General features: G+C 32.4%; 4 protein-coding genes across 5 annotated transcripts; all 4 read right to left on the reverse strand.

The window, feature by feature from the left end:
• Positions 1–1,227: 1,227 nt before the first annotated feature.
• Positions 1,228–7,747, reverse strand: Bm1808 (Uncharacterized protein; the record flags this gene model as incomplete). The annotated part of the gene is made up of 22 exons (XM_043078594.1): positions 1,228–1,326; positions 1,481–1,569; positions 1,880–1,983; positions 2,091–2,204; positions 2,452–2,618; positions 2,687–2,788; positions 3,111–3,173; positions 3,328–3,472; positions 3,593–3,667; positions 3,724–3,842; positions 3,919–4,018; positions 4,298–4,454; positions 4,572–4,728; positions 5,052–5,255; positions 5,349–5,477; positions 5,662–5,793; positions 6,084–6,200; positions 6,332–6,431; positions 6,646–6,719; positions 6,791–6,930; positions 7,112–7,271; positions 7,640–7,747. The coding sequence occupies 22 exons, from the start codon at positions 7,745–7,747 to the stop codon at positions 1,228–1,230; spliced, it is 2,655 nt and encodes an 884-aa protein (XP_042934528.1).
• Positions 7,748–9,339: 1,592 nt separating this feature from the next.
• Bma-piga-1 (Uncharacterized protein) lies at positions 9,340–12,019 on the reverse strand (the record flags this gene model as incomplete). Its single annotated transcript, XM_043078595.1, has 11 exons — positions 9,340–9,381; positions 9,508–9,607; positions 9,709–9,892; positions 10,034–10,119; positions 10,202–10,293; positions 10,547–10,714; positions 10,885–11,038; positions 11,225–11,403; positions 11,502–11,624; positions 11,692–11,848; positions 11,976–12,019. The coding sequence occupies 11 exons, from the start codon at positions 12,017–12,019 to the stop codon at positions 9,340–9,342; spliced, it is 1,329 nt and encodes a 442-aa protein (XP_042934529.1).
• An 809-nt stretch (positions 12,020–12,828) lies between these two features.
• Bma-thoc-1 (Uncharacterized protein) lies at positions 12,829–17,871 on the reverse strand (the record flags this gene model as incomplete). Its single annotated transcript, XM_043078596.1, has 19 exons — positions 12,829–12,855; positions 12,934–13,068; positions 13,195–13,330; positions 13,670–13,770; positions 14,023–14,106; positions 14,171–14,243; positions 14,578–14,592; positions 14,876–14,986; positions 15,212–15,312; positions 15,381–15,498; positions 15,607–15,707; positions 15,807–15,902; positions 16,050–16,142; positions 16,249–16,357; positions 16,734–16,810; positions 16,956–17,153; positions 17,234–17,352; positions 17,451–17,590; positions 17,801–17,871. 19 exons carry the CDS (start codon positions 17,869–17,871, stop codon positions 12,829–12,831), a joined length of 1,905 nt encoding a protein of 634 aa, XP_042934530.1.
• Positions 17,872–19,471: 1,600 nt separating this feature from the next.
• Bm10407 (Uncharacterized protein) lies at positions 19,472–21,935 on the reverse strand (the record flags this gene model as incomplete). 2 transcript variants are annotated; one of them, XM_043078598.1, is made up of 6 exons in its annotated part: positions 19,472–19,497; positions 19,702–19,820; positions 20,310–20,427; positions 21,006–21,203; positions 21,414–21,691; positions 21,850–21,935. In XM_043078598.1, the coding sequence occupies 6 exons, from the start codon at positions 21,933–21,935 to the stop codon at positions 19,472–19,474; spliced, it is 825 nt and encodes a 274-aa protein (XP_042934532.1). The 2 variants fall into 2 exon arrangements, with proteins under 2 accessions (XP_042934532.1, XP_042934531.1); XM_043078597.1 differs by having other exon boundaries at positions 20,961–21,203.
• Between the last annotated feature and the right edge of the window lie 820 nt (positions 21,936–22,755).

Below are 22,755 nucleotides of genomic sequence, written 5' to 3' on the forward strand. Positions count from 1 at the left end.
ATTAAACTGCAATTGCAAATTATTTCCTCTGTGATAAGGCAGGAATTGAAAATTATTTAGCAAAATTTGGTGCTAATGCAATTTTGGCATTTGTTAGCAGTACGCAAGGCTGGTGTTGTTTGTAAGTGTTTACAAATACACTGCTGAACTAGCATGTGTGGAGGTAGTCGTTCTGCCGGTACCTGCCATGAATGTTATCAACATGCTGGTAATAAACTTGCAATGCAGATTGAGCTTGTTTATTGAGGCTGCTAAATCTGCAGTCATTAAATTTTCTAAATTTGTTATAATACATCTTCAATATCAGGAATTCATGATTATGCCCGTTGGAGATTCCTCCTTCACTTAAGCAAAGCGCATAGATACTGAAGTTTACCACAACTGAAAATATGAAAAAAATATCACTTCCTGTTTCGAGTGCATCATCTAATATGCTCTACTTTATCCTTATCCTATGTAAAGCCCCTGCAATTATTTTGCTAGAAAACAATTACAAACATATCTCATCGAAAATAAAAAACCTACCATCCTTACAGTGAAGGTCTGTTCTGTACAACTTTCCTCAAACATCGCAAACTTTCCAAAAAAGTTTTTTTTTTTTCCAAAGAAAAAGAGAGTGTACATGATATTCCCGCTAAACAGCTAAACAACAGACATAATGAAGCTTGCAAGCCGAATATGTATGTTTTTATGGAACTTTGCATTGTATAAGAATCAATTTACATCTAAAACTACAAAAGTATTTAAATGTAAAATTAAAAATTTCGAAATGCGCCTTTACAATAATCAATAATCAATGACAAACAATAGCAGAATAGATATTTAAAGCTAAGCTAGCACCACAAAACCAAACTTATTTCGAGATTCCGTTTGCCTTTGGCTTCGTTAATAGTTAAGTTGACTCATTAGAATCTGTTTAAATTTCTGCTTCGCCAGTTCAGGTGGCATCGGCGTCAGAGTGATATTTCAGATCGCACAATGCATCAAAGTTATGCATATGTGCGCTTCTCAACGACGTATCTAAATATCTACCGGAGTGAATTCCTAGAAAATAATGTCCCACCGACGTACAATGAAAAAATATACATTTCCTGAGCCATAGCAAACATAAATAATGAAAGTTCCAATTTACATTGAAAATCAGAAAAGAAATTAAGGCAAAAAGAAGTGAAGATTTCTGTCTCTACAGTGGAAGATTTGAGACACCCAGTGTTAAAATGTATCGAATTAAATCTCGTTCATCATCTGCATCATCTGGTCTTTGAATTTCAAAACTTTCTGCAACTCCTTGTTGAGACGTTCAATCTCTTCAGCTTTCCCATCCAGCTATAATACACCACGTAGATTTTTAAACTTTTCACTGGGAAAATAAACATTTGCATATGAGAATAAAAAAATCTTTATCCTGAGGTAAGACATACAACCTTAAGTTTAAAAAATAGTTTTACAGTAAAAAGGATAAGCGGGTAAAGATAATTACCAAAATTTTCAAACATTTCACTTCAGAGTCCTTAGCATTCGTCATCTCCTCCAGTTTCTTCTGTGCATGCTTCAAACTCTCAGCCATCTCTGCAAAACGAAGTGCAATGAAGTTTTAATTTTGAAGCAAACTGTCCATAATGAAAGACAAGCTATATTCGCGTTGAAATATGAAGTTTTTTAGTGGAATTAGTATTTATAATTAAAGTACGAAATGAATTTCTCCAAAACCTATTTTCATTAAGCGTTATTGGTACAGGGAATTCTGATTCCTCATCTAAAAGAAAGAACCAAATAATATCTATATGCTAAAACTATGAATATGATAGTTGTTCGTGGCATGAATTTCTGCGATCTCTGCGATCAATGTCCTATATTTTTCAAAAAAAGAAATATGAACCGTTGTTTTCGGCTTTTTTAGCCACTAAATTCAGTTCCAAAATTTTAAATTCATTGACGAGTTGAACACATTCTTTGTCCTTATTAATCAAAGCATCTGATGCTCTAGAAATATAACTTTATAAAATTTAACAAAGCATTGAACATCGCATCATTTTTCCTTCTTACTTTTTTTTTTTTAAACTTAATTTGATCTTGTAAACAAAGTTTACTGGGCAAATTTTTTCCTCAGTTCGTCGTAACGACTCTTCGCAAGTGTAGCAAGCTCTCGTTCGCTTTTATTTTCTTCTTGTAAAATGTTTTTTTCTTGTGTTATTTTTTCAAGCCTGAAAATAAAAAAAGTACAAAAAAATAAATAAAAAAAAAGAATAAAGAGACCGGAATATGTGAAAACAATGGTTTTGAATCTATCACAGTAAATTCCATTCGTCATATTTATAACTTCTGTGAAAGCTCTCCTACCACCGCAACAAATCTGAAATGTCATGAAATCAAAAAGCGCTAAACTGATATGATGACTTTACAGATTTTGACCGCGATACTGAGATGTATTTAAATTTTAAATGAACTCACTCGTCATTGAGCACAGCCAGTTCCATTTTTTTATCCTCCACTATTTTCTTATAAGCATCACACGTTTCTTCTGTTTCTCTTTTCTCTGAATAGAGAGAAGTTAGCAACGCGTTTAAATTTTCGATTTTTTTTTCGCAATCAGCAACCAATTTTCGAAGACTTATTATCTGCAAAAATTGTGATGGAATTAAAAGTTAAAACTTCTCTGAAGATTAAAAAAGCTCTAAACCGCCACCTCATTTTCATTATCTTTTTTGTTACGCAGATTATGATCTTCATGATGACGCAACGACTCTTCCATCTTTGCTACTATTCTTTCCAATTCTTTTTCCCGAATCTAAATATATATATAATCTGCATAGGTAGCAATAAAACAGAAAAAACAATAAATCGAACTATGCACAAAAAATATACTAGCAAAGTGGCTTTTTAGAATCCATTTTCTGGAATGTGTACTACAAATAAGACTTGAAAATGTAAGTTTTATAAACATGAAAATAAGTACTGCATATCATTTGCAGTTGAATCAAACTCAAACCGAAACAGCATTTCGATTCGAATAAAACACCAGTTAAAGGAAGAAAGGAAGACGAATTGTAATAGTTTTTTTTTTTAAATAAACAGCCAAAGAAGTACAGGTGTAAGAAATTTAAACGTACCTTCAAAGTTCGTACCTCCTTTTCATACATATTTAATAACTGCGATACTCGAGGATCTTTGAGCTGGAAACTTGGTTCAGTGTCAGGCACTATTTATTTTTATTTATGCAATAACATAGAAATAAATATTATGTAAATTAATAATCAGCACATTATACCATTCTGCACCATTTCACACAAATCATTTGAAATAGTACATAAATTATTTCAAACTCACAACATTCTCTTGCTGTAGCTTATCCAGCAGATCACCGACTTGTTTTACAGTCTCACTTTTATCTATCAAACGATCACTGGATGTTTTTTTATTATCTACTGCGAAACCACCAACATCACCATTTAAGCTAACTTCGGAGTTGTCGCTAGAACGACAATATATAGAGGTGAGTAATTTTTATTTACTCCAAAATAGTTAAGTTACTTGAAATTAATAACGTGTTGTATTAACCACCAGGAAATATTGAAAATAAAAAGAAGCATACCGAGATAAACAGATCCTTGCTGCATTAGATGCCAAAATCTTTTCTTCACGATAGCCTGCTATCAAATCTCCCAACCTCAAAACAGTTAATTAAGATAAGTTAAACAAAAAAAATAACTATTGAAAGCATACCATTTTGTAGGAAAAGTGTGACTTTGTGCACAATGTATGTAAAGAAGTAAAGCTTCATGAGTCAAGTCGGCACCACCACCAACAACTGCATATGCGATAAACGGCACTAAGCGGTCATCCTGAAAGATAGGATAGAAACAAATCCAGAAACTAAAGTGCTAGATATCAAATTAATTAATATTTAGTATCACATACCTTCAGTATTTTCCAATATAAATCTTTGTGTGGTTTTGAATGATCTTTCAGTATGGTCAGAACTCTCAGCAGTTTCAAAACGACTGCTACACCATCGACGCTATAAGTTTTCACATAATTTATACATGAAGTAATGAAGAACATTAGATGATAACAAAAAAAAAAAAAAGATTCGCGGTTCTTTCAAGATGATATTACAACAGTAAAGCAAGGTAAATGGCGAACTCGAGCACACTGCAAACGATAAAGTTATGAATACGAAGTAGTGATATTATATAAATTCGAGAAATACGAAAGACTGCAACTACTAATAGCTCACTTTTGTTAATAAAGAATTGACCCTTAAATCTCAAAATACGGGACAATACACAAAACTCACCACCATTCAGGCAAAGATCCACTACGCTGCATTGCAGGCTGTCCTACGTAAGTAACAACAGTATTTGAGATCATTTGTGATTCGATGATGTGAGAGCAAAGCGGAGCAGTGACAACTTCGAATAAATAAGTTCTTGTTTCATCATCATTTGAAACCGCTAAAAAAAAAGAGAAAAAAAAAAACTAAAATGGTTGTAAATTTTATGGTTTGCATCCACAATATGGATCTGAGTATAATTTCTTCATGGAACAGCAAGTGAATCGTAAGCGATTACTTTCAACGAGGCGTAACCCCTCAGTTATTCTTTGGCACTGAAATTTTACAAAGTTGCTGACTGTTTCAATCGCCGTTTTTGTGTTATTTTCGATAAGTCGTAAAATATGTTCCGTGGGCAAAACATCTTGTACATGACCATCGTTTTCGATTAGTTCCTGTGCAAAATTATCCTGAGATTAACAAATACAAATAGGTGCAAATATCACGATCAATATTCAATATAAAAATTATGCTGATGCAAGTTAAATGCCAATTTTTCGACATATTTATTTTGCTTAACTTATATGAACTCCTTTTTTAGAGATGACTCCAGTATCAATGCTCCATTCACCAACAAATGCCCAAATGAAACTTTTTAACAGTTTAAAAAAACGAAATATGTAATGAAACTTAACATCCTGTTCATACTTCGTTATCAAAGCTTTGTAAGCATGAATGTCAAAAGAGGCAAAATATCAAAAGCACGCTTTTTTTGTACCTGCAGCAAATAAATGAGAAGACGAAGAGCCTTCAAAGGGATTTCAGGCTCAATCGCTTCATCGAAAGAGAGATTAGATGTGTTGCAAATAGCTAGAATTGGAGTTGTCAATCTTTCATTGTGTACTGAGCACCGTAAAACAGCTTGGGCAGTTGCTGATCGTAACTGTGCCATCGAACAAAATGATAAAAAAAGATCGTATACCTGCAAGCACACTTTCACAAGCTAAATTTTCAGGAATCCCATAGAAGATTTGAGAATGTAAACAAATTTTAAATTATAGATGAAATAACCTACTTTAAGTGACTCCTCGGTGCGAGGATCAATTTGAACAAAAAGGCCTGCAACACGTTGAATCGTGTTTTCAAAATATGAATAGGAAACAAGATCTTTGCCTGTAGACGTAATTGTTGGAAGTGATGATATCTGCAAAGTCTAGTTCACTTTTTTCATGTCTATTACCAGAAAATGATAAAATATGAGTAGGAGGTGAAATAACAACACAAATTTAAATCAGTTATATAAACATTCTTGCATATTCTGTTCAGGCATTTTTCCCATCACAAAAATGGAGGACCTCTTTGAAGATATTAAACCTTTAAAAACATACATCAGAACAGTCATTAATGATTAATCGCTTCAGCAGATCAACAGCAATATGTCGCGTCATCAAATGGTCCCCCAAAATCAAAACATTGAAAACACACCGGAATGTTTGAGGAATGTTCCGAGAACAAAATACCTGAAGTGAGAAATTTTTCCATCTGTTATGCATGAATATGTTTCCAATTTAAATTTATGCTTAGTATTACATCTTGTTGTTCCCGCTAAGGGCTATTCTTTCCACTTCAAAAAATGAGCAAAATATTACATTCTGCTTTTTCAGTTTTTTCTCCAAAAAATGCTAAAAATACTAGCAAAACAACTTCATATTAAATAGTCCCATAAAGTTATTTTTTAAACGCTACAGAATGGATATGATATGATTAAAATTTTTCGCTATGTTTGAATTAACTACTTAAAAAAAGTCACCGTATCACGAAGTTTTTCCTCCAGAAAACCGACTAGTACAAGAGATGAAATAACTACAGTTCGCGAGTCATGAGCTAATAGCTTTAGCAGTTTGTGAGTGAAAACTTTGTAGGATGACTGTAAATGTTTCATATTAGCGTAATTGAAACAATGTTATTAAATATTATTTGTAAACAAAAAGCATCATACTCCATATCAGAAACGCGGAATTTAAAATCATTTTATTACAAAACCACAAATGAACTCACCGATTTGCGTATTCTTAAACAAGCTGATTTCGATCGAGCAGCAAGATTACATAGTATGGCTATACAATAAGGAAGCCATTCTGGTTCATCATCACAAGTCCTACAACAAATCCAGTTACATAAAAATATTTAAAGTTGGGAAACTTGTAGAATTTTTCAATAAATGTGAATGAGCAAAAGAAAATAAATATGATAAAAAATTAAATACACACCATACATATCAAAATCTAATAAGACAAGCACACTAAATAGGTCAAAACCAAACCTTATATAAACATATTCATAGCGATAAGGTAAATGAAGTTAAAACTAACACTTCGCTTAAAAGAAATGAAATAAGATCATTTGTCCATAATCCAAGCACTACATTTCGTTCATAAGTGAGTACCTAAACAAGCAAAAATTATGCTAGCAACAAAATCGAACATCATTAAATCTACTAATATAAATATAACACACCTGAAGTAGTCGCAATACGTCAATAAGATTTTGTGGGCCAAGCTGTTCTCGCAGTGACAACTTTAAGCATTCAAAAACTGACCCACATATTTGCAGATTTTCTCCTGCCAAGTACCTTCTGATTGAGATATTGTGAAAAGCTAAAACACATCCGCTAACTGGCATGTGCAAAAATGATCATCATAATGTCAACATCACCCTAACCTTATTGCTTACATTTCTACAACGGCGGCTACTCTGTGCAATTTAAGCACTATAAATGTCATACTGGGCAAAGAATCTTTATAAATTCGAAAGTAAAACATTGAAAACATAGCTAACCTAAGTTGAAAAGAAAAAGATGTAAACGAGAACGAGTAACTGCCGATGTAGAAATACCATTCAGTAGCATCGAACAATAACGAAGCAGATCGCATAACTGACGATCATGTATGCTTAATCTGGCTGATGTATCCAAAATATTTGTCAACTCGACCAATTTCTGGAACCGTTTCATTTAAATAGAAAAAAACGATAGTATTTTTTTTTTCTTAGTAAGAAATAATAAATAACCACCAGGACTAATGCAAGGAAGATGTGAGTAGCAGAAAGATGGATATATAGAAATGAATACACAGCTATAGAGTAACATATAAAAATAAAGTTGGGGACTTTATTTTATCACTAAGGATATTGTAACTTAATACAATTCTAGTGTTTTACTTGTTACTAATAAAATTATGATTCCATTGGAATTATCATACATGTAAAATTCATAGCTAAATCACTTAAGACAGATAAGTGAAAATATTTTGGTTATAAAACATAGAAATGGATTTATCGCTTATCCCAAGAAAATAAAATGTTCACCCCCAAATGAGTATCCAACGAAGAAGCATTACTTTCGTTACTGTCGCTGTGAAATCGGTAGACAGCAGTAGTAGCTGCAGTAATAGATGCCCTTAAGGCATCACTCATTTGTATGAACCACAACTAGTTTATTTCCTGAAAACAATACTACAAATTAAAAGATGGCCAATTTAGAAGCTCTCAAACTTGCACAAACCGTGAGACAAATCTTACCAACCTATCAAACTTAAATGATGCCTCATCTATTGTTATTTCTCTTCTAAAATATTTACTGTTAAATCTAATGATAAATTTTTCTTTCATATATTTGTATCAATAGACGTTCGTAAAATGATTACATAAATCTAGTCCAAATGTTAACAGTATACAAAAGTATCCACGTCCAGTGCTTAGGCTGGCAACATACCCAATGCTATATGTACTTTTCTTTTACTGCTAAATAAGCAAGCAGCCGAAATTTACTAGTTACGTAGCTCAAGGAAAATAGACTGTCAACACAGATCGCTTCCAAATACAGCAGAAATATAAATCAGATCATTTTCAAGAAGTGCAATTAATAGTTATCAGTTTATTATGAAAGCCACTAGTTATTGAAACGTCCATCATTTCTGCAGCAAAATACTGCAATTAATCCACAAGGCGTGAGAACTTATTTCATTCGCCATAGTCCAACTGAGAGGTTATTCAGTTCACAACTTTTCGCAAATGTTTAATGAAAATGTTTCAACGATGTTCGGATAAATTAAAAATTTCTATGGTAATGTCGAAATTCAATAATGCATTCAATAGGTGATAAAGGCAGAAGTGACAACTGAAAATGAACTGAACATTTCAGTTTGTTAACAATTTAAAATATTGGTTAGTTGCATAGAGAAGAAAATATTGCAATCATATTGCAAGCATCAGTACTTTCATTTCAGTCATCCAACACGTGGAATAACGAATACACATTAACGATCAAAACATTAATGAAAAATAACCGAATAGGAACAAGTCTTTTAAAGTTATCTCAAAGCGCATAAGACAACTCTACAGATTCCATTTGTAATGTTTGTAGCAGTTCCTATAGTCTATGTTTGCTGCTTGAACACTTACCAAAAATACTAGAATATTCAGAAATTAAAGCACCGAAATCAATTAGGATAATTGTATAAAAGTTTTGGTATGGAAATTTTGCATAAAAGCCCACTCCATCTATAATAAATTTGACCTCAAACAGATAGTGTGGTTGGTGTGTTATTAAATTAAGTGGAAAATATATTATAGCTATATGAGTTTTAAATAAATCAGATGTTCTTTGGTGTAAGTTGCTTAAATGCTACTTTCAGTCATTTTTATAACAAAAATTTTTTTCCAAATTTCATGTTAAAACTTAATCGAATGTGAAATATGATAATATCTAACATGATAATAGTGGTACAGATACAGTTGGTACTCATAATATCTTGGAATTTTTTGAATTTTTCTCCGAAGCGATTTAAAAATAAACTACATGAATATTCTCAGCTCTGTGTATGTGCAAAATAAAGTCAGCACAAAAAATCTAAACAATTTATGAATTATCATTACAGATGCAAAGTCAAAACACTTACAAAATAAAAAAAATAAAAGTTGATGAGATGATAAATGCATGATATGAGAAAGTTTAATGACTGCTGCCTACTTCGAACATATACGTTTAGTGCAAAGGTCATTCTTTATTAGCGAGATGATCTGCTTTCTGTTTTTCGGTTATTCGTAGACTGCAAATAAGCATGAAAAAAAGAATTTTAAAATCTTCTCAACAGTGCAATTGTTTCCCGAAATGTTTCGGCTTAAGAAATCAATATTCGAGAAACCAAAAATTATTGTATTAAAAAAAAGGTTACTGGAATTGGGTCAAAGTAGTTGAGAATTGTGATGAAGATCATATTTAACAGAGCTGCCCAAACATATAATATACCGAATCCAATTCCACAAGCGCAATAACTGAAATTTAGGCTTTTTTGTTCTATAATCCCAAATTCTTCTGTTAATGCGATAGAATCCAGTGCACTTAATGCTAATTTAGAACTACTGTTAATAGTTACCTTAAAAGTCCATCAAACCAAGACAATTGTGGACACTGTAGCGCTGAGAGATAGACTTTTTCAGTTCGCTTCGCAATGTCGGGCCAACGATACATGCGACAAATCACATCATGCTTCTCTTCCGGTGCGATCAACTGTCCATTTTCCCGCAGTTCAATAACTTTTAGTAAAGCGTCACTCAAATCTATATTTAAAAAAAAAAAAAAATGTTTAATTATTTAAGCCTTTTATACCACATGTAATGAACTTCTACATATACGTAATATGAATGAAAATTAAACTTTCACTTAGTAATAGTACTTTCGTTTGCAATTTATCAACTTACTGTTTGGTTCTGGTTCTACCAGCATAATAAATTCCTCCGGCAGGACTTCGGGAATCCCACCAACCCGCGTAGAAACCACGTGTAGGCTGAAAGGTACAAACATAAAATATGATCCCGTGAAAGGAAAAATAAGATTACAAAAGAGTAGCAGCAAAAAAAATTTTTCACCCACAAGAAGCAGCTTCAACAATACTCATGCAGAATGCCTCTGTAAGCGAAGTGTTCAAAAATATCTGCCCTTGTACAAGAACGTCGCGCACCTGTAGTTATTAAATGTAATGAAAATTAGAGAGTGTATAAGTTTATTGCAAGATCGTGCCACTTGTATATGTGCATGTGAAGGACTTAATTACATATGCAAAAGATTTAATCATAAAATTAATGCGATCTGCAATCCACTTTTTTTAGCAATTACGGAATTCTTATAAATTTAACTTGTTTGACAAGATAAAAAAGAATTCTAGTTAAATTTTCTGAACACTGATGAAATAAAACAGCTCAATCCATAAAAACCTGATCATGAGGAAGTGTTCCTAGCATGATTACTCGATCTTGCAAGCGGTATTTTTCGCGCATTTCTTCTACGTCAACCCGTTTTGGTCCATCACCTCCAATAATAAATCGTACCGAATTATGAAGTGAACAAACACGAGGTATAGTTCTTATTAAGATATCAGCTCCCTGCAATTTAGAATTTCAAATCAGAAAATGTCAAAGCCAAGTTAGTTCTTTAAACTTATAGATTATATCATTTGAAAAAGAAAAAAAAATGAAAAATATTCGTAGCGTCTCGCATACTGGTATCCAATATCTCTATGGTCTTATAAGCAAAAAAAAAAAAACTACTTTACCTTACGATATACAAGTCTGCAAAGAACAATAACTGTTGTTGGATTTTTTCGAAACAAAAATGGATCCGGCACAAACAAGTCTGTATCAATAGCATTAGGAATAACTGCAACTTTATTTGCAAGAACACCACTTCGCAGTACAGTATTTTCTTTACTGCAATAATAAATATGCAAATGTTCCACTGGATGAAGATACGTGTTAAAGATGGTGGCGGAGCTATACAAGAAATGAAGTCTCACCTCGAAATATGCAATAATATAAAGAATATGACACTTTGTAGATCGTGAAAAAACTGTTGTAAAAAATATAAAACCTAAACAATTATAGTGAAAATCCCACCTGGTATACGAAACACAAATAACTCTATTCACGTTGACAAGGGAATACTGCAATACTAATTTATTCATGAGAATTGCGGATGCATCAGCGAAACCGAAGAGAGAATGATCGGTGAATGTTGTGCGTAAACCCAAGCACCAGGCATGAATCATAGCTTCGTGTGCCATTGTTGAAAAAGTCTGTAAAGGAACAAGCAAATACGTATAACGCTTAAACCGGCAATCTTGAAATCCCAGTAAAATCCATACATCTAAAAATATGAATTATTTCCACTCACAGAATGACCATGTACTATCTGTATATGTTCTTCTAAATATATTCTTCGAAACCAATACAATGAACCAACAATTGAGGGGAGACAACTGCCATTATACATGACAATGAACGGTAGGTAGTAGACCTAAAAAAGTAAGAATCATATTTACGGACGGGAAAGTAAAACTTAATATCCAAAATAAAATAGTTACTTTAAGTCCATTTGAAAGGTATCGAATGCCACGTCGTTTGCCGTATGCATGAGTTATTACTATCACTTTATGCCCCAACTGCACCAAACATTTTGCTAGAAAATATATATGTGTCTCCACACCACCTGCATTTGGGCAAAAGAAGTCCGAAACCAACCTATAATACTTGCAAATTAATTCGTATGGAACCAAAAGTTCTCAACAAAAAATTTTCAGCCTCTCCACTAGATAAGACAACTATTCAAGAAGGTCCATAGAAAATATACATCCGTACGAACACTTACGCAACATTGAGTGGAGTTCGAACTCCACTTTGAAATCGCGTCATTGGATCCAATTACTTGTATACATTACTAAAATTGCGATAATTTTCGATCAAATAACGATAAGTCGACTGTTAAGAAAGGAAGAATCAATGTACTATCATGCCTTTATATTTCGAACTACTAGTCCACAAATATTTTTTTATCAAGAACGTTCGAAAAAAAAAAAACCGAAACTTCTTATTCTCAGCTGAACAAAGCGAAAACAACTTGTAAGTCGAAAAACCTCACATTAGGCCTAAAGTACCACCATACTTGTTATTGTTCAAAAACTTCTAATGAAAATTCGAATCACTAATTCATAAAATTCCTGTTATGTCTCAAAAATCGATGAAGATATCTAATGCATCAAGATACGTTAAGAAACATTATATCATGCCAGAAACAAAAAAGTAATTCATTTAGTTCATTTCATAAATCAAAATCCAACAATATATCCTTAATAAAAAAGACCAACGCAGTGATGTCAATGTAAGATAAAGAAAACAAGAATGAAAAAATCACGAACGTAATAGTTGTGCAGGAGATTTTCTTCAAATTACATTTTAATAGTTATTCCTTTCATGAAATATGTCACAGATCACCAAGGAAACAATAACTGTCTGATAAATTAACTAAGTGTTATCTAAGAAATATTATTTGTAAGAAATACAACCACACATATGTGAAAAGTTTAGAGTAAATTTAGTTTTTTTCTTTTTGAATTTTTCCAATCTGTACCAAGAAAGGAAAAATTATAACTTGACAATAAGTAACAAAAGATCTCAGTTCCGAGATCAGAACGGCAGCTTGGAATGTGAGTAACATAAAGCCCTCATGCTGAAATCCTTTTCGGTGTATTCTGAAACATTGTACACTCTTATATAGAATTTAAAATACTTTGTAGAAAAACAAAAACATTATAGAAAAAAAGACCAACCCCTCTAAAAACTTGTCCAACTTGTTCACTGAATAATTCAGCCATCAATAAAACACTACTAATCCGTTTAACCGTTGCTGCTTTTCCCTCCTTCTGCCTCCAGGCTGTTAGTATTCTTTGTGCCACTTTCATTGGCTGGAACGAAAAGAATACTTTCCAGCAAATTTGAGTAGTTTCATGAAACTTCATTAAATAAATGTAAGAAAAGTATGGTCAAACATATGTATAGAACTGATATCAAGACATCACTATGCCGCACACCTCTTCTTTTGCGTCGTTCCTTTCTTTATTGATATTCATTACATCTGCTAACGTCGACCAATTGCTTGCAAGTAACGGTGCCAGCTGTTCGATGTGTGAGTCAGTTAAAGCAGCAGATGGTTCAATATGCTCCCGCCTGAAAAAAAAAAAAAAAACATGCAAACTAAAAAATAGCAGAAAAACCAGTCATTTCTGTACCAGCAACGTTTTCACCAAAGATTCAGTAAATAGCAGCTATCACAGCTTACCAAATGGTGATTTCTGCATTACTGAATAAGACGGAGTGAAGTCCTGTGAAAATCCAAAAACAATAACAAAAATATAAGAACATTTGTGCAGCAAAGTTTCTAATACACAAAAGCAAAATATGTTAAATAGATGAATTCACTGCTAAGTAGTTCACTGCTTCTTAAAAAATGGAAGAAATTGAATCACCACGTATTATAAAAAATTTAGAAATAAAAGAGAAAGGAACCCATTACGAAGAGCTGATGAAGTAGAACTGTTATTACTATTCACATTTCCTTTGATATTTCTTTTGTTATCTGTAATACCCGGAATGCGATCTTTCAATTCCTGAAATGTTAGTTGCAAAATACGATTACTTTCCCTTTTTTTTTTTTCAGTCATATAGGTTTGAGATAGTGGAGTTTTCTAAACTATAGGATAATTAGAATCTCCTCGCATGCAGATACCTTTAACTCTATGGAACTGGCCTCAATAGATGAAGATCGCATACATTCTTGAAAACGATTTATTTTACAAGTAACAAGGAAATTCTGCTCGAACAAAAATTAGTTTGCACCAAACCACACAATTAAAACTAACCGGAAAATTAGCTGCAGTATGCTTGATCACTTCTTCCAAAAATGGTGCTAAATTCGTTGTTACTTCACTCCTCTTCGATGGTGTCTATAATAGCACATAAATTAAAATAATTTCATAATATATTGGTATGTTCATAAAGAGAACGTACTTGAAAATATGACGTGCTCTGAGACATCAGCAGCCGTGATGCTCTCCACTGGAATGATTCATTGTTCACTGATCTGAAAGGATTTTAGAAAAGAAATCACAATTCACATATAGCAGCCATAAATGTTGGTTATGTCGAATTTTTCATTTATTTCCATTTTTGCATTTTTTAGTGCAATCCTGATATATTAAATTCCTTTCTTCCCCCAAAAAAATGAAGTCTTGAAATTACTGAGTGGAAACCAATAAATATCAGCATTTATTACATTCCTCTTAACATTATCCAAAACCAATAGATTAAGCAAGCAAAATATCGCGATAAAAATTGCTAAAAATTGCCTATATTGCTCTTCAACTAGTTGTTCCGGATCTAGTTCGTCGAGAGGATCTTCAAGGAATGCAACCAACTTCGGTATAAAATTTCTGAAAGAATCAAGCTTCTACATTAGGTAACTTATGAGAAAATGACTTTCGCCTCTTCCATATGAAAAGTTTTGTTTATATACTTTCGTAATCAGAAATGATGTCATTGAAACAAATTATATGGTTGAAATCAGTACATTCTATGAAAAGATAGTAATTAAGATTACGATATGCTTTTCAAATACAATCTCTAATGAATAAAATGCTTCACCATATGAAAAATACACTTTTATCTAGAAGCTGCCGAATAGCTACACTTTTATCTAGAAGCATCAAATTTTACCTTCTTGAGTCTTCACAAGCCGACAACATATCTGGATTGATATTCCATAACTTCGTCAGTTCTGGATTGCCGAGATCAAGTTTTGAGGGGTCATATCTGTTTCTAGGCCGCCTACAAAAGATGAACAAAAAATTATTACTTTATCTTACATATTTCATGGATTCGAAAATAAGGAGAACAAAAAAAAAAAAAAAAAAACTGTTTCACTTTACTTTTTTATTTTCGATTTTGAAGAAGTTATAAGATCCAACATGATATACTATCATTATAACTTTCGCAACGTAAGAAATATTTCAGTATGTTTCATGTTCATTTTATGCAATTGTAGTAATTTACTTTTTAAAAACGCTAGGTTTTTCTTTGTCTGCCAATTGAGTATAATCCAGGCAACCTTTGTTCTTCCATTCAGACCATTCCTTCTCACGATGAAGAATTACCTAAATATACTTCAGAAAGTAATTTTCTCTATCCAGTTCTTCCAAATTTTGAGTTAGTGAAAACTCACTTTCATAGCATCAGCAAAATGAGGTCCTTTTGGATACGTCTCACGAAGTAATCGAAAACATCTCTCAGTGGATTCAATAATAAATCGTAACTGTTCATCATTCAGAGTAAAAGATTTGCTAGAAAAATAAAGATAGGTAGAAATTTTCTACTTACAACATGATGACTAAAATATATCAAAAAGAGATTCAAAAAGTAATTGAAAATCCAAAAACGAAAATAGTTACTCCTTGAATTTGATATCGGATACTAAATATTGGTATAGAATTAGGCACTGCACAAGAAAGTAACGTCGAAATTGAGAATCATTTAACTGTAATTGCAATAGCTGAAAAAATTGCAATTCAGTGGTATCATAATTTCGGACATGCAATTTTTAAAAACGTTACTCTAACATAATACCAATGAACTGCCGAGAATAAACTACCTTCTGACTAGTTAAATATTTCGCAAAATAAATGTCTTCATCTCCATCAGCTCTCGAAGTAGATGGGATTGCAGCAATATCATCATTTGAATTTTCCTAAGAATAAGAACTTCTTCGCAAAAAACAGTATAAAGTTGTAAATAAACGAAGACACAAAAAAGAGTATTACTTCGTTTAAAAATGATGTTTAGATCAGGAAAAATGTTTAATGAGCTCAAAATAAAGAAAAAAGCAAGAAGAAACCTGCTTCGAGCGTTCTCTTTTCGAACCTTCTTCAAGGGTTGCAGAGAATTCCAGTTTATGACTTGAAAATATGTTGAGCACCTCAGTTGTGTTCTATAAAATAAGGGATTGGTTGCTATCTACATTTTGAAAAATTTTATCTGGTTCTCGATATTACTAAATAGAACAAAATCATGCAAAATAAATTACTGTGCGACACCTGCTGAAAAGTCCTCCATTTAGATTTTTCAAAACATGTTGCTGGTGAAGAGAAGAAAGATTGTAACTGCCAAAATTTCGCATAAAGTGTATAATCCACTGGAATTTCCCTTAAAAATGAAGAGCAGATTTATGAATTATCCTCTAATATGTTAGAACTAACAAGATGAAAAATAACTAAGGATTACGAATTAATACATCTTTTGGTGGAATGAAGATGGACCAATATTTCTTTCCTTCGTCAAACAATTTGAATAACAAAGGTTACTAAAATTTCACAAAAAAAAAAAAAAAAAAAAATTCGAATAGAACAATATCATAAACTAATACTTTTTTAAACATAGAGACAAGTTTTCTTACCATACTACAACTTACACTCCTGTAAGCCAATGACGGATGGCTTGTACCATTTCGTTTATTAAATTCATTGATATCAAAAAAAAAGAAATTAATTTCTTTTCCAATTTCAAAAAAATAAAAAAATACCGTTCACTTATTTCACCGACTTCCATAACGTCGCTGTCCTCCGTTAAATTCGCATCAACAGCAAAGCAAGAATCTGCCTAAAAATAAAAACGACACAAAAAATAGAGCAATTAAATATTCGACAAAAGAAGTGCAAAAAAATTCCGGAAATCACTACTATATGTTACTAACTTAATGAAATATATGAAAAAATATTACTAAAGAAACAAAGGGTCCATTTACCAAGTCATATTTCGTGATATTGCCCAGATTAAAATGGCTAACAAGATTTAAGCCGGATTTCTCACACAGTGGTAGCGCATGTGCTAATAAGACTAAAATCCGGCCACAAAAGCTTGTATCCACCGTTCGTGAAAGGCGCTTCAGCAAATCATTACACATCCTCAATATCATATTTTTGCAAGGCTCGTAAAAAATACCCTAAAAATTAAGTATGCTACATAAAAAACATCACAAAATTGGTTAGAAATTTTAAGAGAAAAACAACAAGAAGTGTGCACCATTTTCCATTGTGGCAAATTGTCTTCAACAATAGCGAAGAGTTTTTCGCAATGTTTAACTGGGCTAACATCGAATACATCTTGTATCACAGCAACTGTTGTTCCTTTTGCACAAAAATCTGCAATTTAAAGATGAAGACTAAAAAGATCTTGGATACAGGCTAGAAAACCCCGGTAAAATAAAAAAGAACTTGGAGGTAAATTATCTTAGTTACACCTTCTTTAGCAGCTTGGAATGTAACAGCTAGTAACTGCCTCAGAAGACTTTCTTGCTCAATATCCGTACACTGTGCAATCTCAAATGCTTTCCGGTGTATGGCATTCTCAATTGTCAACCGAATTACTTCGGCAGCACTCCTGAAATTCCTTTACTGTATACATATTTTTTAAAAAATTATTTGTCAAGTTCTAAATGCTGACCCGATGTTCTTATTGGTAAGTATAAAGTAAAACTATAGACGTTATAAAGTAAAACTAAATTTCTTACTCAAAATATTATTGAGGGTTGTTAGAACCAAGATAAGTACATATTAGGAAACAAATTTTTTATTGAAAAAACAACTTTACCCTTCCTCTTTCATTTTCTTGTAAGCCGCTCTGATCTGTTCAAATTTTAATGCAAAGATTGCTTTCTCCATTTAGCTAAAAAGGTGTTCATAAGCATTCTACTCTTCAATACTCTACTTTGCAAAGTTCGAGTTGTCTATAAATTCTCTTCTTCCCATAATCTCTCTGTGTATGCTTTTTTAAAAACACCTATCCAGCTCACTTTATGCACAATAAAGTTACTTAATTCCAAACAGCATCAGTTCCATCTTATTGCAACTGAAAAAGTATTTTTTTTAAAGCTTACGCAAGAAATTAATTGAGCTCAATTTTTAATAACTATGCACACACACACACACACATCGCACATATCAGCTTATAGTTAAGTTCACTAATCCAAGTCCGAGTAACTGACCAATTAACCTATTTCGAATAATCAATTTGACCTTAATGACGCCTCCGTCCATCTTTGCATACTCTGTTTCACTGCCTTCTTCCCATAACTCGCAACTCTGTCTTACCATTACTTTCAAGTTACCCCAACCCAGTCTACACCAACCAAACCTTACTCCACGCCGACCAACCGGACTCCTCTCAATCATGAAGCGAGAAATGTTGCATATCGATTGCATGATTCGAAATATGAAATAAGGAAGATCGGAGGATTTTTGATCTAGAGGTCATCACTCGTATCTGAACTGTGGGAGCAATAACTGCTGTAGATGTCAACTAGTTGAGCATAAACTGTGATGGTATGTCGACTTGCGAATAAGTCTATTTAGTTTTGATAATTGGGAAGGATGACAGCGAGTTAAATCTCTTTCTCCTTTTTCTTTTTCCGTCTTCTGAGATATATTATATTCATTTCTTTGCTGTAGTTTGCATGTATTATTTTAAAGGATTTTGTCAAATCATGAAATTTTTTCTTTAAATCTTGAAGTACTTTCATTAAATTATCAAATGTCTAATTATTAAGAAATAAAAGAAATTGGAAAATACATGATATGTTTATACTGTGTTTATATTCATCGGTTCAGTTTGGATATACATAAACAAATGAAAGAGGAATCCCTCTCAGTGAGCTTGAGCTTCAATTATTCGCTGTTTATTTCGAGAGAAAAGAAATTAAATCTGCAAGTGGAAAAAATCTCAATATTTCTTATAATAATAAAGTGCTGGTAAGTTAAGCTTCGGTCCTGATATTTTCATTTCCAGTTGGTGTGGTGGCATTGCACTTTTTTATCACTCAGTAGATGACAAGCTTTGCAGATCCAACTCCTATAGGATAAGGACGTGTCACTTAGTCTAGTGCTGTTCAGAATGCATTAATAGAATCTCATCAGTGGACTGATAATGGAACTTCAGTAAAGATCTGATTATTAAATGGTAATAAAGCATAATTTTACAGAGTGTCGTAGTGGAATCCATAGTATTCCCATTTTGATTTAAACAAAGCTTCACTGATGTAAGGATAAAAACAGAATAGTCAATAGTATAATATTTCTTAGACACATATAAAAACAGTCTGTGTATGAGTAACAAAAATCGCAGGAAATAGAAAATTACATTGCAAAAACAGATGAAAATTATTGAATACATTTAAATTTGCAGTTTTTTCCATTTAGTGTAACATAAGATAAATTAAACTGTCTTCTCATTTGGGAAGGGGAATCTTCGATTTGATATTATATTTCACTGTTTCAGCTTTCGTTTCCGATCTGAAAAGCACTATAGAAGAACATTTACCTTACATTAAATTAATGTCAGTTTTCTTTCGTTAAGTTAATTTTATGTTAGACTTCCACTCTCGTGTTTGTTGTCCAATTCCAGCACTTGATTAAGATTTGCTATCCCATTTATAATATTAATGTCATCGTTAGGTCCTGATTATGGTTTATTATTTAAAAAAAGTACATACTCACCACTAGGTATTTCATGGTCCACTTCGCTCGCGATTACTTGTATTTGTGGATCCGAGTTAAGATAGTCACCTTCTGCAGTGTCCAGAGTATAACTTTGTTTATCCTCTACTATCACATCTCTTCAATAAATCCAATCAATAAAGTCCAAAAGAAATATTTGTAAAATTATAGATAGAAAGGAATTGTCTATGTCACTTATTTTAATCCATCTTTTTGTGAGGAAAAACTAATTAATTGAAATAATGTGTAAAATATATCCAGTTTAGCCGTCAAATTTCTCCTCCCGTTTACTAATTCGTGTAGGAGATTTCTTGACTCTTTGTCCTATCTGTCATGCATGAAAAAACTTCTGGTTTAGAATGCATTTGGATTACTGTTCAAATAAAGTCTCTGCTCATTATAATGCGTATTGAGGCAACAATGTGAAAGCATATTTTTTTTATGAATTTCATTTCATTTTATTTATTACTCATGAACTGCCCTTCTTATTATTCATTTTACTGCATTTCGAGCGAATTATAACTTATTCTGTTTTTCTTTTATTTAGTTATTACTAGCATCCGCATTAAAACATGAAAAATTTTTGTTGGATTTAAAATGAAACAAACGTTGGTCTGATGTAACTGGGGATTGATTTTCTTGTTGTTCGTGTCACATATCCATCATTTGATTTGGTAGATGGAATTTTCACAAATGATACCTTTCTGTAATCGATGTTTGTTTCTCCTTAAATTCTAAATTTATCATGGAGGTAGATCAACTCTAATTCTTTCAATTCAGCTTTTGTTAATATCCATTAGTCTAGTAGTTGGGGAGTGAATTGCTATCCTGCAGTCGAAATTGTTATCTAATCAATATTCAAAATTTAAGTTAATCTTGAGGCAAATATAGTTTGGAAGCCAGAAATGATAGCCAGTTCTCCTTGAAAGTCGTATTGATTGAAACTTACTAATGCGAAGAATGGACTAGAATGGGAAAGAGAACAACAGGAGTAAAGCTAGGAGAGCTTTGGTATGATAGGGAAAGAATGTTGGAGGTTTCATTCAATATTAATCTCTTCGGAATTGCATTTTATATTTGCCATCTAATGAAATGTGATGAAGGGAAGGACGACATACCCAGACTGCACAGTAAACTGATGATGGTCAAAAGAAAGGCAAAGATGAATTCATCTTCAAATATATAGTTTAGTTGAATTCAAAGGAAAATTTCAACACGTCCTTGCTTTTTTTTAGTAGATCGAAGATGCTAATGTTAACCTGGATGATAAGTGCTAGTGATTGGTGTTGATAGTTCATACTTACTGTATACAGCCCTCTGACGTGTATTGTCTCTGAAGTGTATCTGGTAGTGTCGAAATTTTGTTGGGGTGAGCATTTCCCGTACTGTACCCCACGAAGCGGCAAAATGTGATCTAACGTTTGGGAACGGTATTCGTAGTGTAATACGTTGTAATTTTCCATTAACATTACCACTGCGAATATTAAGTTGGCCGCAACCATCTCAAATTTATCATTTAAATATATGGTTTAGTTGAATTCAAAAGAAAATTCGAAGTGTTCTTGCCTTTTTTTTAGTAAATAGAAGATACTAATGTTAATTAGTATTTCACTTATATGCTATTATTTACTGCAGTAAAATGACTCATTCAAAATAAAACGAGATGTTTGCCTAAATTGCTTTGAAGATATACTAACAAAAGAAACTCGTACAAGAGTCTGAGATAGAGCTGCTACTGCGGGAACAACCGAATTGTGGTTTGTTGCGAATCGATAGAGAAGACTCTGAATCGGAAATATTCGTTACGAAAAGTGTTCCTATTGAATGATCAAGATCACAAGCAATTTTGCAGGGTAGATTCACTTGTTGGATTAAACGATTATTGAGATTTCTCCTTATCTGTCGAAGGCAGCACAATATGCTGCTATTTAGACCAGCTTTCGGTAGTAGTTTCGATTGCGAGGCGACAGTATATTCATATGTTTTTGATCTGAATCTCTACAGGATAGATAAAAGGTTTCTTCTCTCACAATTATAATATGTTTGATAAACTTCGGGTTTTAAGTCTTTTGAAAATTTAGATAAATTCATCGTAAATAATGGTAATCATTTCTGTTTTGATTTCCTAGCTTCACAAAACACTTTCACCTTATAATCGGAGAATTCTCCTTGTTTGCAGTTGCCCAAATGATAGCACTGAATACTGCGAATAATGAAAGTTGTATTGTTAGCATCTTTTAACCATGATATACTTTTATGTGATACCTAAATGAAGGTAGTACTATAATTCGATAATATAGATGAAGAATGAGACTGCTTAGGTATAGAAGTCTGTGATGAAGGAAAATGCAAGCAAATCAAATTTATAAAATGAAATACAATGAAATTATAAAGAAGTAGCTGGGAAAAAATGCACAGCGTTTTTACTTATTGTTTTATTTTTTAAAACTGAATGTCCTGGAACTTTATAACTTGCGATACGAGTTACCTTCATAACCGGTTTACAGTTCTTCCCTTCATAGTTTCTTACTTTCTCACATGTTTCAGTTCAATATCATTGAAGAAAAAATTGCACAGAATGTAATCAGTTATATTTTCCATTTAGGTATTCCAGCAGTTCTTTCATAGTTCTCTGTGAACTGTTATCAATCTTTTTGCCACTAAAACTTAAGGCACGAAGTACAGAAATCTTGTTATATTCCGACAATTTTTTTTTTTTTTTTTCAAATCAATTAATAATGATTTCCTTGGTTTGAGTGCTAGCCGAGATTTCTGAAACATCAGAAATGTTGACCTATCTTGTGAAAAGTCAGTTTTACACATATTTGATTGATAATTTCCATTAATTTTCACTTTCATTTTTATCATATTTATGAACAATTTTAGAATAACAAAAGATGAATGAGGAGGGAAAAGATTTGTAACAAAAAAGAAAACCAAATACTGCTCAGTACTTTAGCTTATTTGCTAACAGTTGACAAAAAATGTTGCATCAGAGTCACTGTCTTTTATTTCTTCCTATCACTAGAATTAATCAATTTTTACCAATTAAAA

Source organism: Brugia malayi (assembly GCF_000002995.4).
Source record: "Brugia malayi strain FR3 genome assembly, contig: Bm_v4_Chr2_contig_001, whole genome shotgun sequence".
NCBI classification, from domain to species: domain Eukaryota; kingdom Metazoa; phylum Nematoda; class Chromadorea; order Rhabditida; family Onchocercidae; genus Brugia; species Brugia malayi.